This window comes from Gossypium hirsutum, chromosome A13 (genome assembly GCF_007990345.1).
Source record: "Gossypium hirsutum isolate 1008001.06 chromosome A13, Gossypium_hirsutum_v2.1, whole genome shotgun sequence".
NCBI lineage: Eukaryota > Viridiplantae > Streptophyta > Magnoliopsida > Malvales > Malvaceae > Gossypium > Gossypium hirsutum.
In genome coordinates, this window is record NC_053436.1 from 109491838 (window position 1) to 109511478 (window position 19641).

The following is a 19641-nucleotide window of genomic DNA, read 5'->3' on the forward strand; positions in this document are numbered from 1 at the left end:
AAATTTAATGGTATATAATTTTCACAGAGGAAGTTTCTTGGAATGACACTATAGTACTGATAGAATATGTGATCAGATGGTATATTATGAATTCATACCTTGATTAAGATATGTACGTTGGAAAACTACATTTCAGAGTTGGATCAAATTGAGTAAAAAATATATGTTAATTGAGTTGACGAGTTATATTTTATTATTCCAATTCGATTTGATATTTTTTTAGATTGAGTAAAATTGTTCGAGTTAAATTAAAAAATTAAACATGTCAAATTAAAATCTTGTTACAGTATAATTAATTTAATGTTAAAGCACATAAATTTTAAAAAAAATTTAAAATAAAATAATAAAAAACAATAAACTTGAATCATTAGTTAATTTATTTAGGTCCCAAAATTATTATTTTTAGAATTTTTATATATTTTTCTAAATATAAATTTTGGAATTTTTATAAATATATATTTTGATTTTTTTTGTATTTTTTGTTCAAAGAGTCCAGTTTACTCATTTTGAAAATTGTCAAGGACTAAAGGAGTATTTACACCAATCTGTTATTCGAATTATTCGAATTGTAAAATTTAATTTGACTCGAACTCAAAACTTGAATTACTTATTTGAGTTGACTCGAATAGCTCGAAATTCATTTTTTTCGATTTTTTCAAATCGAATCTAGTTTTGCTCATCCCTAATTTCTTCAATGGCTACTTTTTCTTTTCTTTTCTCGGCCAATGACTATTTGAGGATATTTTGAAACCAATAATATTTATGAATTTGATAATTAAGTTGATTTTGATTTAGGATGTTGTTATTTTTTTAATATTATATAAGGTTGATTTTTTTTTTAGTTTTTAAACTTTGTAATTAGGTTTATTTTTGTTGGTCTAGTTCTAGAGTGTCACATTATCGATTTTTTACATTTTCTAAATTCAAAGATCAAAATGAGTATAATTGTCGAATTCGAATATCAAAGTGAATCTAATTGTAAAATTCTAGAACTAAAAGTTATATTGAACCCTTAATATATAGGTCACTGTAAAATTAAGAGCAGAGGGCGACAGATACCCTTTTTAAAAAAATAAAATATTAAATATTTTAAAAAAAGATACATAATATTATTTGAACCTTTTATTCTTCCTCGTAGAATAATTTTTTTTTACTTACAATGTATCAAATATTAACCCTTAAAATTTTTAAAAATAACACATATTACCCTCCCAAACCTACATGCGAAATTTTTTATTCTACTAACCGTAAACAAAATTTACCTAAATTAAAAAGAAAGACAAACTACAAAAATAGTCATCCAAATATGCTTTGATTTTATTTTGGCCACTTAATTATTTATTTTTTTCGATTAATTACTCAACTTTTTAAAACTAAATATTTTAGTCGCTCTCCCGTTAATTACCATTCAATAAACGTCGGAAAGCTGATATGAACCCTTTTTAGTTATCGTTTTACTCGAATTTTTTAAACTCTATCCCCTCATCTTCACCCTTAATATGCTATTAAGAAAAACCAGTTACATATTAGGTAGAAAGTATTTTTGTAACTAAAATGAAGTAAAAATGGCTCTATATTTGACCTACTTGTACTAAGTGACCCTACTGACCATGTCATGGTAATGCTTTTTTTCTCTTATTGTTGTCAAAATTTCAATTATAGTAAAAAAAACAAGTATAAATTGCACATCATAATCATATGGTCATAGAAAAACAACTAAGTAGGTTACTACCATTGAATTGTACAATGAAAATCTAGAAGAAAATGGTTTTAAAAATCAGATGAATAATTGAATCAATTAGATCATTGATTCGATTTTAATTAAATAAATTATAAATTTTATAAAACTAATTTAACTGGTTTCAAGTGGGTTAATATACGATTATCGATTTAATCAATTCGATCCAATTCCAATAATCATGGATTAAATTTGTAAATGTTGATTCGAATATCCAATTAACTTGAATCCAAATTAATTCCACATGTTTTATTGGTCAACGTTTGGCTAAACTGATAAGAAACAAATAGTCACAATTAGGGGTGAATCAAAAAAAATTTTTTAGAGGACCGAAATTGAATAATAAACTTTCGAGAGATCAAAACGTAATTTTATAATATATTAATTTAGTTTTCTTCATTTTAAGAGTCAAAGTGGAATTTTATGATAAATTAATTTTAAATTTAGTCGTTTAATAGGAATTTATATGATAAATTTTCATTTGAAGGGGACCAAGATTCCTACTTTCCCTTTAGATTCGCCTCTGATTTATGCTAGATGTAGCGATTTATAATTTTTTTTATTCGTATTTAGTGATATTTTATGTCCTACTCCTTTTCTTTTTCCTATAGAAGCAAGTAGAACAACTCATTGTTGACCTTATTTCCTTTGATTAATATATTTATGAAGGAATGAGAAGAAATAAAAGTGTTTTTAGAATCTTAACTAAATGAAAATAACAAGGGGAAACTATCAAAATCAAAATTATTCTAAATTCTTAATCAACAAATAATTGACTAAGATTTTTTAATTTTTCTATTTATACGATATGGTTCCCAGATTATGTGACGTCATAAGTAGGTCCCTATGCATGTCAACATGTACCATATTCTAATATTAACACCTATTTTTTAGTGTGAACTCACTTCGTGCGAGTTCATGAAAATATGCAAACGCCTCACATTCAAATCCAAGATGCGGACGATGCAAGCTAATTTCCCCTTTAAAGAAAAACCTTAAAAAAAATAGAGTTAATTACACCATAAATCTTCAAATTATAACTTTGATTCTAAATTAGTCCCAAATCAAAACATTTGGAGATGAATTTAAGAATGTCTAGTAGAATTTAATTACAATTTTGTGTCTCTCTAATATAAGGATAATATTTAAATTTAATGGAGGTTAAAGGGTTGAAAAATAATAAATGTAATGGTAATTATTTTATTTTTTTGTCTTGTATGTTTGAAAAAGGAGAGGGTTAGCTAGTGCTAAGCTGAATATTAGGCATGATATTAAAGGACAAATGCCTTAGTTCAAACAAAGTATGTGTATTTTAATCATTAATTTATTTTTAATGATTGATATTTTAAAGCCACCTGTCATTTTTAGATTCGAATTTTATTTGTTATTTTAATACCCCAAAGATTAAGATAAGATTGAATTTAATTCCCAAAGATTAAGAACAAAACATAAATAAGTCAGAGGCATCGTTAAATTATAATTGTCAGCTAAGTTGACAATCATGCATGCAATTTGTTGACTTTCATATCTACACCATAATATATTACACCACAATGTACCGTTAATTATCTCGTTATAAATTTTGATTATATTTTTATTTTTTTGTACGATGTCTGGAATTATTCATAGTCCTTCCCCAATTCATAAATAGGAGGATAATACGCTTCAGTGCACTCGAACCCACATCCTCTTATATTGGAAACTAAAATTAACGTTATTAACATTATTATTATTTTTAAATTCGAAAAATAAAAAATTAAAGTTCTTAAAGTAAAAGTAAAGAAGCTAAAATTTAAAGATGAAATAGTGCAGGAACTTGTAGCATAAAACATTATTCTTTAGGAATGTATCCACAGGAACAAATTTGATAACTGATCTTCCATGTTCTTTAGGAACATTAAGGGGCCGTAAGTTTTAAAGTTGTTTCATACCTAAGGTAATGATCGAATCATTCTTTAGGTTAATGCACTTTTTTCTGATAAAATAAGAGAGAAAACAATGTCTTGTTGGAGTGGAGTTGTTGAGTTCAAATAATTGGTCCCCTATCTTTATCCCTCCTTCAAGTTACCAAAAACTATCAAGTCTTATTGCTTTTTGTTATAGAGGTTTATCGATTTCCGTAACAAGAAATTTAATATTTTTTAAGTAAAGTTTTGAGTTTGAGTATTATGAATAAAATTAATAAAATTTTACTTAAATCTTATTCAATTCAACTTTACATTTAATCGGGACGTAATGTAACTAACAAATACCAAAACACCTCCTTAAAAGAAAAACAAATATGATTGAATATAGTTGTGGAATTTTGTTATTTCCTTGAGAAAAGAAAAATTCCACAAAATGGAGTCAAATGGAAGACTGACCGAGTTTCAAGACAAAATCATTCCCCTTTCTTGTATATTTCTGTTAGTTTCTTCTATGGTTAATGACTTATGGAGATGATGTATGGTTAAATTTCAATGGAAAATGCCTCTAACATTGCATCACGCTTGTTTGAATAGTCACCATGTAACTAGAAAACTAGGCTCCTTTCTACTTTTCTTTTTTTCTTGTTCACCAGATTCATAAAATAAAATAAAATAAAAATCTCGAAATAAAAAAAGTTTATTTTCGTTTTCGTAAAATATAAAAAAATATTAAAGAAATAATGTTTGGTTGAAAATTTTAAAAATAATATAAAATTTTAAAAACAAAAAATATATTATTTTTCACTGAAAATATTTTGTAAAATAAAAAAAAGTTAAAAAGGGAGGGTTTTTAATTTTAAATGAATAAAACCTATTTCAAACCTATATAATAAAAAATACTTTTTAATTAATTTTTAAATATCAAATAGAAAAAATTGGCTTAATACATATTCGGTACCTAAGTTTGACATTTTTTTTCGAATATAGTACTTGTATTATTTTTTGTTTAATGTGGTACATGTATTTTGCAAAATTCATACATTTTGTACATAAAGTTAACTTCTTAGTGTTTATTTTGGGTTTTATAGTTGATGTGGTGTAAATTCATAATTAAATAATAATATTATCAATTAAATTTCATCAAATCAACCCTAAAACCCTCCAAAAATCAAAGTTGTCATATTGTATGTAACAAATTAAACACAAAATTAAATAAAATCACAGTTAACACTAAATTTATTTTATTAACAAAATAATAAGAATTCAAACTTAATAATAGTAGCAATTAACTTTAATCATATCAAATCAATACCCAATTAAATACTAAAAGGTCAACATTGTTACGTTTGGGTACCAAAATATATAACGTTTGCTAAATACATGTACCACATTAGACTAAAAATAATATAAATGTCACATTAGAAAAAAGAAAGTGTCAAACTTGGGGACCAAATAACATGGGGCTAATAAAATTTTTGGCCCATGAACTTTGCACCACGTCCGCTTTGCTATTTGTACTTTTTTGTGCATTTTGGCATTTTAAGATTGTGCCACATCTATCACTTGAAAAAGTAAAAAAAATTATACTAATTTCCAAGTGATGGTGTGATATAATCTCAGAGTATCACATTCAGTGTTTTAATAATTGAATCGATGGTTGAACAAATCAGACATTGGTTCTCGATTCAACCAGTTCGACCGTCGAACCAATAATAATTGAATAAATAATTAAAATTTCATAAAAAAATCTTTTAAAAAATTATTAAACCGGTTCATCAATCGATTTTTGTCCTAATTTTTTTATTTTTACCAATTTCAAGCAGTTTTCGAGTAAATTGGCTTCATTTTTTTCGGACTGTTAAATCAATCGATTCTTAATTCTTTTTATCCTATCTTATTATAGTAACATTGGTCACATCATTAAACCTTAATATAATCCAAATTGAAGGACTAAAATAAATTTAATTTTCAAATTAAAAAATTAAAATAGAAAGAAAATAAACTCACAAAAATTATATTATGTCAACAATATAATAAGCCTAACAAAAATTGAGAAGTGAATGGCACATGAAAACTTTGACTTGAAAACCAAAAGGTACTTTTATTGTTTTCCATGTGTTAGGTGTATGAGAAAAGGATAATAGAAGCAAAGTAAGGAGTTGCATAAGGGAAAGGCAATGGGGGGTTGGAGATGATGAAGTCACACTATTTGACTTTCCCCTCCATAGCTCCCATTAAATATCCCAATTCATATACAGTCAATAAAATCTTTGAACATCTATTCCCTTTTGATTTTGGGTAAATTACTTGAAATTAGTAAAAGTAAAAGTAAAAAAATTCATAATTGAATAAATTGAACTAGTTTAATATATAATTTTAATTTTTATGAATTTTTAGTAATTTATTTTACTATTGTTAGTTTAACGGTCGAACTGGTTGAATCATGAATCATTGATCTAACTCGTTCAATTATTTGTCTTGTTATTAAAACTCTGAATATGATACTCTGATATTGTATCACATCATCACCTTGAATTTTATATGAAAAATTTAATTTTCAAGTGATAATATGGTACAATTTCGAAGTACTACATGTATAGACGTCAAATTTTTATATTTTTTAAGTTCAGACTTCAAAATTGACTTAATTATCAAGTTTAAGTGCTAAAATGAAAAAAAAAATACTAATATAAACTTAATTATCAAGTTTAGAGAAAAAATTATATAATTTTTTTTAATTATTTAGTTGGTGTATATCACAACAATAACCTTGGTGAGTGAATGTGGGGACACATAGAGTACAAATTATCAACTAATCTAGATACCCTTCTAATTTTGTTTTTTTCTTTTTTTTTAATTTGAGGGTTGAAATTCTTCTATGAAATATTACAAATTAATATTTTAAGATAAAGTCGAGTTTTTATTTTCATTGATTCATACAAACATTTTTTTTTATAAAATGATATTCATATATATATATAATAAATTTGTGATTAACTTTGTCGGAGTTTGGTAGACATAGTTAGCAGTAGGTAGTGACTTTGGCCCTTCCTTAGCTACGGGGTAAAATGATAATTTTAGTTCATTGTAGTTACGAATTATTTAATTTAAGTATATTTAAGCTTTTTTTTAACATTTGCCCCCTCAAACTTTTAAATTTTTATTTTGGTGCCCCTAATATCATACTCCTGACTTTGTTTCTGGAGACTGACATGATACTTTTTGTGATTCCAATTCACTATACAATCTTGTTTAAAACTCGGTGAGAATGTTAATAGTAGAATGTTGTATTGTAAAATGGACTCCTCCTCCTCCCTAATTTGTTGAAGGAAACTATGATGCCTCCAACTGTTCGATGAATTTGGCATAGGAGGTGTCTTTCGAAATCGTTGTGGAAAGGGGATTGATGGTTAGGTTGAGGTTGAGGTTGTTGATATTGGATCAATTGAGAGCTCTGTGACAATTCCTCTTCCCCCATGCTTATTTACACACAAAAGAAAAAGGGTGGATCAAAATTATTATTGAATCTGATTGTCGGAATGTTATCGACCATGTTAAATTAGCTTTATCATATGAGTCTTCAAATAGTTATTCCGTTGAAAACTCATCCTCTTGTTTTTTTTTCTTTTGTTGTAATAGAAGGAAACAAGGTAACGGATTGGATTGCTAAATATGTTAGATCTAGTTGTATTCTTAATGATTAGGTTTTGAGCCCTCGAACGAGCTTATTTCACTCATTGCTTTGTAGAGTCTCTATGCAATACTAGATTGCAAAATGTTTTAAAAGAAAAAACTTGATTTCATTCAAAATATCAATAGTTTTAACAGTGGCGGATCTTGGGACTAGACTTTAAGGTGCCTAACTAAAAATTTCAAAAAATTTAGAAGTTTAATGAGATGTTTTCAAAACATTGGGGTTTTAATTAAAATTTTTAAAAAACGTGAGAGATTAATGAGAATTTCAAAAAAAAAATGAAAAAGAAAAGAAGAGGCTAATTAAGATTTTCAAAAAATTAAAAGTCAATGAAAATTTTCAAAAATTTTAGGGACCAAATTAAAAATTTTTAACAAATTTCAAGGAAAAAAAAAGAAAATTTCCAAAATTTTTTTGAGGCCCTTGGCCTCTTACGGTCTTGTTAATGTCCATGAAAAACCATGATGGTGTTTTTTAACGTAATGAGATGTTCACAGTAGGGATTAATTTGGTCTCCCTTAGTTGAAAGGTATAAACTTTTTCGAGCTTGCTTATAAATTAAATAACTCAATTTAATCCCTTTTATTTCTTTAATTAAACGAAATAAATTCATTTTTAGCCCCTTCAAGAAATTAATAATTCAATTTAACCCAAATTGAAAAATTATAAGACAACATACATAGCTTAAAGGGTGGTGTGGATCTCTCATTTTTACCAACAAATATTTACATTTCAAATCAAAATGTACATTGTAATTCCCATGCAAAATACTGCGATGAGTCTCTTACCACAATCGATAATCTTGCCCGATAATATTATTTTGTGTCACGTATATTTATAATTACTTATTTAGCCCGTCATAGATTAATAATAAAAATGCACGCGAAAATAAAAAACACCACTTCTATAACAACATCTATACTACATGATTTGTTTCTTTATCTTCCACGAGAACAAGTTTCTCCTCTATTTTCACCTCAGCACTACAACCACGTTAGAATCATTTAAAAGCACTGTGATCAGTTGTGTTCTTAATGTTATGTCCTAAAGATTATGCATGGGTATATACACACTCATTTAATACTTGGTAAACATTATCTTAGTACAAATGTTAATGACATGTTGTGAATATGAGACATGAAAGATATTATTCTATCTAATATATGCAAAGTTTTATGTCGGTTTTATTAATAAAAGTAAAATGAAAAAAATATCCTTAAGAATATAAATTATTTCGATCCTTAAAAAGAATTTCTGGCTTCGTCCTTGCTTAGCAGCCATGTAACTAAAAATGAAATTGTAATGAAATTAAATTTAACAAAATAATTTTAACAGTGTTAATAGTTCGATCTAAATTTTAAAAATTAAAAAGTAAAAAAACTAAATTCTTAAAAATAAAAATATTGAGACTAAATTCTAAATTTATAAAAAGTAAAGGGACTTATAACATATTTTAACATTAGAAAATAGAGCCAAATTTGAAAAATTTTCTCACCCAAAAAAAATATTGAAAAATTGGAAATTTTATTTAAATTAATTTTACGAATTTAATATTTTTATCCCCACTCAGCTGGAACGCGCACTGTTCTTCCCCCTCCGTTTTTCAAAAATTTCACTTGCTTACTGCACCTTCCCTTCCACTCTTTCCCACCATGCTCCTCCGCCGTCATCACCACCACCGTCTCTTCCGCCTCCGTCTCCTTCTCCTCCACCACCACCACCATCAATTCCAGTCCTTTTCCACTCTCACCATCCCACTTTCCCACCCAACCTACATAATCTGGTCCTCCAACACCTCCCTCGGAAAAACCCTAGTTTCCACCGGCCTTTCCTCCTCCTTCCTCCTATCCCCCTCCTCCTCCTCCAAAAAATTTCTTTACCTCAAACCTCTCCAAACCGGCTTCCCCTCCGACTCCGATTCCCGCTTCCTCTTTCAAAAACTCTCTTCTCTTTCTCTCAGCCGCAATCTCCCCCTCTTTTCCTCCCATTCTGTTCTCCTCTCTTCCCTCCCAGCTGCCAAATCGTTTAAGCCAAATGAATTCTCTTTAAATGAGTCGCGGGAGATGTGTGAATTGGGGTTTTATGAGGAAAAGAAGGTTTTGGAAGCGGGAAGGGTGGCTCCGGAGCTTGTTTCGGAGACGATATATGCTTGGGAGGGCGCATTGTCTCCACATTTTGCTGCAGAAAGGGAAGGCGGAGCGGTGGAGGATTCTGAACTGGTTAAGAGGTTGGAGACACGTTTGAAGGAAGGATTGTTGGAAGGTGGTGTTGAGAGGGGAAAGTTGGATGGGTTTTGTGTGGTGGAGACTGCCGGTGGGGTTGCCAGTCCTGGACCCTCTGGGACGCTTCAATGTGATCTTTATCGGTAACTGTTTTATTTCTTCTCTAATGCTTCTTATTCATTTCCTTTGATCCTGTTTGCCTATTTTTGCACTGAAAATGGAGAGACAATGGGATGATAAGATTATAGTACATTTATAAACAAAAAAGATAGAAATTTCATTTTAGTATGAAATTTAAATATTTTAATTAAATTTAAAAATAAAATATTCACACATGAAAGGAACACCCTTTTTTTTTCTTTCCTTTTATATTTTAAAACTTATATATTCTTCCACTTACATGCGTGAGTGTGATATAATCTAGATTTCACATGTTAAAATTCGTGTTCCTTTTTAGTTATTTATTCCTTTTTAGTCAATCGTAAATTTTACACTAACAACAAAAGAAACAAGCAACAGTACCTGCTTTCATCTTGTGTTCAGGTACTTTCAGGATTCCCAACTGATTGGAAATTTTCCTATTCTATGATTATGTACAATTATTTAAGTCAATTTAATTGTTTCCTTAAACAAAATTAAGGGTTATGCTCTGATGGGGTCTTTATTAGTATGTGGGTTATTCTTTTCTTATGCTTGCATTGTTTCCGTTGGTGTTGTGTTCTAATGCAACTATTCTTTTTTGGTTCTTAGTTGATTGGAATTAACTAATTTAATATCGGCTTAATTGTGAATTTCATCTCTTTACTTTATAAAAATTGAGAAGTTTGTCATTCTACTTTAATTTGTCAGTACTTTAAGAAAACTAAGAATTTAGGCCAGTTATTCATAAACACAACACATGTAGTTGAAGGGTAGTTTTTTCTAACTTATCGCATATAAATTATTGAATTGCTAAAATTTTACTAATTTCTTGCATATAAATTTCAGAATTGTTGATTTTCAGGTTTGCCATTTAATGACAAGGTTTAATAGTGTTTACCCAATTAGACTAACTTTTCAATTTTAGTGAAGTACGAGGATCCAATTCTGACAAATAGAAGTAGAGGGACTAATTTCTCAATTTTTGTAAAGGAAAGGCATGGAATTCATAATTAGACCTTTAATGTCTTTTAGAATGTTTTGTCATTTTCAAAATTACCGTTGGCAGTTTGTATTTTATTGTGAACTTAAGAATCATCGCTGAAAGTTTAGCAAATCATAGTTTTTATGTTTTGTTGGAAACTAAGATCATATATTTTGGTTGATGTCTGTAAATGCTAACTTTTTTTGCTTATATAATCTATCCTGATGCCCTTTTTATTAAATGTGTAACCAGGCCCTTGCGCTTTCCTGGTGTTCTTGTTGGAGATGGCCGGTTGGGTGGTATATCTGGAACTATTTCAGCTTATGAGAGTTTGAAACTAAGAGGTTATGATGTTGTTGCTATTGTTATTGAAGATCACGGCCTTATAAATGAAATACCATTAAAGTCATATTTGCGTAGTAGGTAGGTAAGTTTTTTTAACCATCTTTTTTTGTTTTCATTGGGGTCTCGATCCTTTACTTTTTCTGTTTGTCCTCAGTAGAAGCTTTTGGGGCAATATCACCCTTGGCCATGCTATATAATGGGTTATTAACTTATTATTTTATTCTTTCCAGAGTGCCTGTGTTTGTACTGCCACCCATTCCACAAGATCCATCAAATGATCTAATGGAATGGTTTGATGAATCTTGCAATGTATTTAATTCTTTGAAAGACATAATGCTGGAAGCTTATTTAGAAAGAATGCGGAGACTTAATGAAATGCCGAGAAAAGCTGGAGATGTTTTCTGGTGGCCATTTACTCAGCACAAACTTGTACCACCTTCTACTGTTACAGTCATTGATTCACGCTGTGGTGAAAACTTTTCAGTGTACAAGGTTTGTGTATTTCAAATAATATAAGATGAACAATAGCCTAGCTCACTTCTATCTTCTGTTTTATACTCTACTTTTACAATATTGCATACCAAGTTCTTTTTGTCTTTCGTTCTAAATGTTAGTTGTCAGGTTTTGATGTAAAAATTAATTAGCTGTCTTTATTTCTACATTAAATTACAGGTTCAGAACAAAGAGTACATAACTCAACAATTTGATGCCTGTGCTAGTTGGTGGACTCAAGGACCTGATGCAACTTTACAGGTCATCTTTATGTTTTCTACTCTCTTTCTGCTCCTCTCTCTTTTTCTCTGATGGTCTGATCTTTTTTTATTTGTTTGTCTACTTAGTCTAGCCAATTGCAAATGGTTTCAAACGCTGGCCTAACACATGGTTTGTAGCTACATAGCATGTTGCTGAACCTGGGCCTAACAAACTTTATATTGGAATAGAGAGTTTCTTTTTATGCCCTTTTCAGGTTGTCAGGGGGGGCGGGGGCGGTTGGGCTGTTCTTTTGGACAGGACATACTTCTAAAATGCTTAAAGATTTTGACATAGAGAACTCAATGCAATTATCTGTCTTTTGGACAGGACTATGGAACAAAGTTTCTTACTCTCTTACTAGTGGCTTAATCTGCTTTGTAGTTTAGTTGCAAATTGATATTGGGATTTTGACATCCAGGGGCACCCTTAAATAGGTTTGTGGAACTATTTATTATGGCAATGGACAAAATGGGAGATACAAGGAGCTGAGCATCAAATTATACTACTTGAAAGCTATAATTGGGAAGTTTTAGGCACTTGGTGGATAGTTGAATTACATGTTAAGATTTAACAGTTTTGTTTGATTGATAAGAAAAAAAAGTGGTATCACTGTTTATAATTTTCAATTGCTGAGATTGTTTTCCCACTTCTATATCTACGTTGCAGTTGACAGCTCTTTGCAGATATAGTGTTAGTTTTGATCCAGCCTATAAATTGAAACTTTTCCACCACATATTCATCTCAAGATACAGAATGCTCAAAAGTAGGCATTATGTATGAATACTGAAAAACTCATGTTGACATATCCATATTTAATTCTTAAAGTTCATTATCAGCATGTTTTTGCTGATATGGAGATATGACTGTTCAAGGATCCTCCAAATACATGGAAAAACTTAGAAAAGTTGAACAACTCGTACTAGACACATTCTTGTATCCAACACTAACACCTGAGCTTGAGTAACATAGCTTGACTCTTTCGCATTGCCATGAGGTATAATTTACTTTACCTACTTTGCAGCTGTCAGTTGTCTGAATTTTTTTTAATGCGGTAATTCATTTAGGTGGTTTCAGACTGAACTTGCAAGAGACATGGGTTATGCTGCTGCACGATTTGGGCATGTAATGTTCCCTGAGAATGTTTATGAGCCAGCTTTAGAATGTGCAGAGCTTTTGCTTGATGGTGTGGGGAAAGGTACGTATTCTGTTTCTCTTTAGATATATATTAGCTTTGATTCTCGTCTCATTGATTCTTGGTTCATCTGAGAACATTGACTGTCACTTTCCACATTCTTTTCTTGGAAAAATGAAAACAATAACATAAAGGAAAAAGCTGATGATGGCTGTCAATATTGATCCTTTTGTAAAGAGCTCATTTTTGTTAAATTCTTTTCTTCGGTTTGATAAAGGAATGAGAATATGGTCCATGGATGATTTATATCTCTTTTATTATGTTTGAATACTAGTTTTTTTAATTTAATTGCAATAAATTATTAGGAGTTAGGATTCTTTTGTGTAGGTTGGGCCACTCGGGTGTACTTTTCAGATAATGGTTCTACAGCAATTGAAATTGCTCTGAAGATGGCATTTCGAAAGTTTTCTTCTGATCATGGAATTTTACCAGAGTTATTGAAGAATAACCCAACAGAAAGTTGTACCGAACTAATGGTGGGCCTTTTCTATCTTTTGGTGCCTTAACTACATATTTCATTCATTTTTCCAATAGCTAATGTTAAAATAGCTTGTAACATGCAGAGTGAAATAATATTTTTATCCCTCTGAATATATTTTAGTTCATGTCTTGAACATTCTCCCCTTCTCTTCCCTATCGTATATTTTTTATTTCTCTTGGTTTGCTGCTTGTAGGGCCTTCTATTAATGCTTATATATTTTTAAAAAGTTTGAGGTTCATGATAGACAATGTAAAATGCCCTTGTCTAAATTAAAAAATTTAAAATATTAGAATGGGAATTCTCTAGTTGAAAAGGATTATTTGGCTGATTCTAAGCACAATGGGAGGTGAATTTGTTTGTTATAAAACGGGAGTATTCATTGTGGTTGTGTTCCTTTTTTGTTTTTGAACTCTTAAGTACTGCATTTTTGCATGAATGTGCACACAATATGTGCCCATGCACGAGTTTATGCGTCTGGATCTGTCAATATGGTTTGTATCTGTTGTATGCATTGCATGCATGTGCCATGTACATTTTGCCTACATTCATATGTCTGTCCATATGTGGGTATCTATGCATTCATGAGTGCATTGTCAATTGATAAACTCAATTGCAGAAGCAACTGAACAACAAGAAGAATCTGGGGTTATGTTATAAGTGCCTGTTTATGTTTAGCAATCATTTGGAAAAAACAGTGGCTATATTGTTCTTCACCACAGCTGTATTTTCAATGCATTCTTGCATGTGATGCTGAAACTTTTGCAAGCAAGGGCTAAAAAAATGTTTGGACAGCTCTTAATCTTTTCAAAGTGCTTCATGTAGCTTGATGGTAATTCTTTTGGCAATAGCTGCATTCTGTAGTTATATGTAAAACACAGCTTTTCCACTACATGGAGTCAGTTATGTGAGTCAACTATATTTTTGTTCTATATTTAGGATCTTATCTTGAGTGAGACTAGTAACATCAAGGTTTTTCCATCAAATCACATGTTCTTTACACGTAAAATGTACAAGAGTTACATTATTTTTTCTTGTTGCAGAAATAGTAACCAAAATGGCCTCTTTATTTCAGGTCCTAGCTCTTAAGGGATCTTATCATGGTGATACTTTAGGTGCAATGGAAGCACAGGCTCCATCGTCTTTTACTGGATTTTTGCAGCAGCCATGGTATGGATTATTCATTCATGAATGCATTATTCTTTAAGAAGATTACTTCCGTTGTCTGAATCTTTAATTCTTCCTTAGATTGTGTGGATTTGATGTATTGTATTTTGACAAATGGTGCAAGGGAATTTATTGAAGTATTGTATTTTGATGGGTGATGCAGGGGAATTTATCTTATCATAGGATTACATGACTGCAAAGTCACATTTAGGATATTCCTTGTTCCCTATGATGTGTGGATTAAAGTATGTTTTTCAGAATTACATTTTATTACTTTAGCTAAGAATAAGATGAGATTAATTGGTGAGAGTCACTGTCTGTTTTAATCTCTAACTAGTGAAAAAGCTACTCCCATTTCCATACTCTCTCTGACAGAGAGTTGGCTAATAATAATACTTAAGGGTGGAAAGATATGATCTATTTTAATCTTTTAAGTTTGCGGCAAAGACCAGGCAGAAAATGTCCATTTAATTTCTGTGTATGCATGCATGTCTGACTCCCTGAACTTGAATTGAAGTTCCAGACTTCTAGTACCTGTTCATGCTTGGACCATTTTTCTGTTGAAACCTATATGGCCATTTTAGTTTTTGAGACTTTGCATTCAGAATGTCAATATTGCACATTTGCTGACACTGCAAGAAGGCAGTGAACCACACGGGAATAGATTTGAACTAGATGCACTCAAAAAGTGAATATTGCATATTTACAAACATTCCTTATGTATCTCCCAAAATTCAGTTTATTGATTTTAGCAATTTCTTTAAAATGGTTACAATAGATCCTCTAAACTTTGAGACCAGTGATATAACACTTGTGAACTACTGCATAGAATTAAGTCAATATAACACTTGCAAACTAATGCAGCTAAAGAAGTAATATTCTGAATTCAACAGGTATACAGGAAGAGGGCTTTTTCTAGACCCTCCAACTGTGTTTATGCATAATGGCAAATGGACTGTTTCACTTCCTGAAGTGTTTCATTCTGCAACTCTGAAACCAGAAGATACTAGTAAGTTAACTTGGTCCCTCACACCCATTTCCCTTACCTTAAAAAAAAAGGTGGGGGTGGGAAGTGTTTATCATCATCATAATTTCTAAGGTATTATTTTCTCATATATTTGTGGTTGTGGCAGCCTTCAGGTCTCGTGATGAAATATTTCTTAAGAGCAGGGACGAATCAAATCTTGCTGGCTTGTACTCATTGTATGTTTCTCAGCAATTATCTCAGTATTCAACATTATCTGAGACTAATAAGCAAATAGGAGCCTTAATTATGGAACCAAGTAAGAACTAAATTTCTTTAATTTTATTATTTGACAGTATTACTTTTTGCATGACTAGGTTTTATTTTCTCATGAGTTTGGAATTAAAGTTCCATTTTTATCTATACAACTACTGTTTTGAACTATAGTAACTGTCTGTTCTGTATACTGTCACGTAGTCTCAAATAAATTTCACCGATTCTAGGAAGTGATCCAGATCAGAAATGTTGTTTTTGACTGGCTTGGATGTTTCTAATAGATGATTGTGGCTAACCTTATTCTGCAAACCCCTGTTCCTTTCTTTTTACTTGAAAGCTTCTTGCTACACTTCCACTTGCTTGTATCGACTTCTGGATTGCTCCTAAGAGAATTGCTAAATTGTTTATGTGATGTTTAACCTCATCTGGTGGATGGATTATTTTATAGTTATCCAAGGTGCTGGAGGAATGCACATGGTTGATCCACTTTTCCAGCGGATGCTTGTCAATGAGTGTCGGCACTGTAGAATTCCAGTAATCTTTGATGAGGTTTTTACAGGTTTCTGGCGTTTAGGAGTAGAGGTTTGTTGCTTTTAATAGGATTTGTCAGTTCTTTTTCATTGGAAAATTATTTTGCTGAGATTTATTGGAAGTTCTCTAATCTTTATTTCGTGGCAGTCTGCAGCAGAACTGCTTGGTTGTGTACCAGATATAGCTTGCTTTGCAAAGCTAATGACTGGAGGGATCATCCCATTAGCTGCCACAATGGCAACCGATGCTATATTTGATTCATTCACCGGAGATTCAAAGGTGTTATATTGTTATTCATTGTCTTTAGAACTATTGTTTGGAATTTTTGTACTTTGCGGATTCAGATTGTTTCTTGTGGGAGAAACACTAGTTGTATTTCAAGGCACCTGCATTTATCCATAATCCATCTATTTATTTGCATTTTAAAAAATAAATAAATTACTTACATATATGTGGTTTGCTGCTTTCAGCTTAAAGCTCTTTTGCACGGACATTCATATTCTGCACATGCAATGGGGTGCACAGCAGCTGCCAAATCTATTAAATGGTTCAAAGATCCAAATACAAACCTTAACATCACATCTGAAAAATCTCAGAAAATGTTGCTTAGGGAGGTATGTTAAACTTCTACTTTTCCCTTTTTACAATTTTAGTTTCCATACCTTTCTCTATTCTAAGACGAGAACTTGAGGTGTAAAACTTTCCAACAGGGTAGAATGTTATGCTATCCTCTTCTGGTTGGCAGTTCATATTAGCTGTCTTTTACTCTATTGATTTTATAAGGCTTTTAAATGACATCTTTCTTTTGGTTTTTTCCCCAAAGAAACAAGAAGGATCCAGTCTTGGATAAATCAATCCGGTTAAACTGAAATCAAATTTTCTTAAAAAATTAAAGTTTATAGCAACGATTTTATTCCAACTGCCTGTCATGAAAATACACAGACACATTGCTGTTTCCTAATTATATGCTCTCACACTTCAATTCCTGCAGTTATGGGATGCAGAACTTGTGCAACAATTCTCATCACATCCTTCTATCTCAAGGGTGGTCACATTAGGAACTCTTTTTGCGTTAGAACTACAAGCAGATGAGTCTGACGCAGGGTATATTTACTTCTTTCTCTGTCATATAGTTCTCTGGAACCACCATCCTACTTGTCTACCTTCTATTTCTTTAAGACTGGTAATTTTTTCTGTCAAATGCTTCAAACCTTTTGAATGCAGAACTGTTTTCTATGAAAGGCAATACCTTAATCCATCATGTACACGTGACAGTACTGCAATAGCAGTATAAGAAATAAATGAAACGTGCAATTAGTGACCAACAATAGTCCAAAAGATTTTTTTCCCTAGTAAATGAAGACCATCCTGGAAAACTCAAATTTATGACATTGATGATTGAGTGGTATGCTGAGCCTTCGGACCTACTTGAGTTCGATTGGCAAGTCTCAAAGTTCCTTGATCTATGGCGTGCTGATCCTTTTTTTTTTTATAACAGGTATGCATCTCTATATGCAAGGTCTCTGGTTCAGATGCTCCGGGAGGATTGTATCTACACCCGACCCTTAGGAAATGTCATCTATGTCATGTGTGGTCCTTGCACATCCCCAAAAATGTGCACTCTACAACTCCTCAAACTTTACACAAAGCTTGAAGAGTTCACCCTAGTCAAAACAAAGATGAATATCATTTAACTGGTATCCTACTTTTCTCTCTTTTTTTCCTTTGCTCTATGTAGGCCTTTCTTATTATGAATTTATGATTACCAAGTGAACTTTTTCTCTAATTTGGAAAAAAGCCATTTTGGGTTAGATGAATTTGGTCTGACACATTCTGTTGATGTTATTAATATTTTGATATGATGATATTTATCCCATTAATGGTCCCATTTGAGCCTTCGTATTCGTACATTTTAATGTAAGTGTCAAATCTTTTCATTGTCAATAAAAACTTTTTACGAAGTTAGTGGATGACATATATCTTTGGGTAAATCCAAGGGCGTTTTGGTAGTTTAACTTAAAAAAATTACAAAATGATCACTAATTATTTAAAGTTTTCATTTAAGTTGCTTAAGTTTTTAAAATTGTTGTTGCATAGTATTTTTTATTTGTCTGCTTGCATTTATTAAAAGTTATTTTTTTCCTTTTCTTTCTACAGTTTAATTTTCTTGTAAAATAGTTTTAAACTTCATAAATTTACGAATCAAAATTTCAATAGTTTTGTTTTTCAATTTTCGATATTGATCATCATATTGACTTGAATCTAAATTATGTTTTACTTGTTGATGGTATTGATTTATTGTATTAATCATTGAATTGTCACTAGGAGTTTATTACTTGGATTTTAAAAAAAAAAACATCTTAATGACTTGAATAAAAAATTTTAAATAATTTAATGACTTAAATAAAAAAATTTAATAGTTTAATGATTAATTTATAATTTTTTAAAATTAAGTGAATAAAGTTAATTTAATTTTAGGGATGATAAAGAGTTCATATATGTAATTCGAGCTATTCAAGGAAGTAACTTTGCCACTTTGAACTCTACTTTAATTAGGCGAATTTAGAGTATGCTATTTCAGGTGAACTAATAGGTTTTGCGCTATATTCTCAGAGAACAAAATGAAGCTGACGATTACATGGCAAAAGAAGGGCTATCTTTTAGAATTGATCTGTAATTTTTTGATACTCCTCTTAGGGTTTCGAATTTTTTAGATTTGCACCAGTTTAAAGCTCTTTTCTCAAGTGTGTTGGATGTAACTAATTAGCTATTCATTTTTTGTTTTTCACCAAAAAAAAAATATCATAGAGTTGGATGTCAGCCAAAAATATTTTCAAAAATGTAAATTTATAAATGTGTTACCACATAATTCAATTTAATTTTTTTAACTCAAATTCAAACTTAATTAAATCTAATATAAATAAACACCAATCTTTTATTTTTTGTCAAAATTGACTATCAAATAGGGGTGTGTAAATTTCGGATAAAGCTGAATTAATTCGGTTGGGGGTTGATTAATAATTTTTTAAAAGTTAGATTAACGATTAATTCAGTTCAAAATTGGTTGGTTAATTGAATCAATTGAATTTAATAAATAATATTATAATATATTTATTCGGTTGGGGATCGGTTGGTTCAGTTAATTTTTTAGAAGTATAAATTAATTGGCCAGTTAATTTTTATATGTTTTATATTTGTTTTAACAAAAAAAATAAAAAAATATATAAAAATTTTAGTTAATTTGATTAACT

The 19641-nt window shown here is 30.5% G+C and overlaps 1 protein-coding gene across 2 annotated transcripts; it reads left to right on the plus strand.

Annotated features, from left to right (window-relative positions):
• The first annotated feature begins 8902 nt into the window (after positions 1 to 8902).
• LOC121212636 (bifunctional dethiobiotin synthetase/7,8-diamino-pelargonic acid aminotransferase, mitochondrial) lies at positions 8903 to 19225 on the plus strand. 2 transcript variants are annotated; one of them, XM_041085805.1, is made up of 15 exons: positions 8903 to 9704; positions 10937 to 11107; positions 11260 to 11521; positions 11702 to 11782; positions 12857 to 12977; positions 13302 to 13450; positions 14528 to 14622; positions 15513 to 15628; positions 15753 to 15902; positions 16308 to 16441; positions 16538 to 16669; positions 16861 to 17004; positions 17382 to 17494; positions 17889 to 18087; positions 19004 to 19225. In XM_041085805.1, exons 1-14 carry the CDS (start codon positions 8992 to 8994, stop codon positions 18082 to 18084), a joined length of 2577 nt encoding a protein of 858 aa, XP_040941739.1. In that variant the 5' UTR covers positions 8903 to 8991; the 3' UTR covers positions 18085 to 18087; positions 19004 to 19225. The 2 variants fall into 2 exon arrangements, with proteins under 2 accessions (XP_040941739.1, XP_040941738.1); XM_041085804.1 differs by lacking the exon at positions 19004 to 19225 and having other exon boundaries at positions 17889 to 18278.
• The last annotated feature ends 416 nt before the right edge of the window (positions 19226 to 19641 follow it).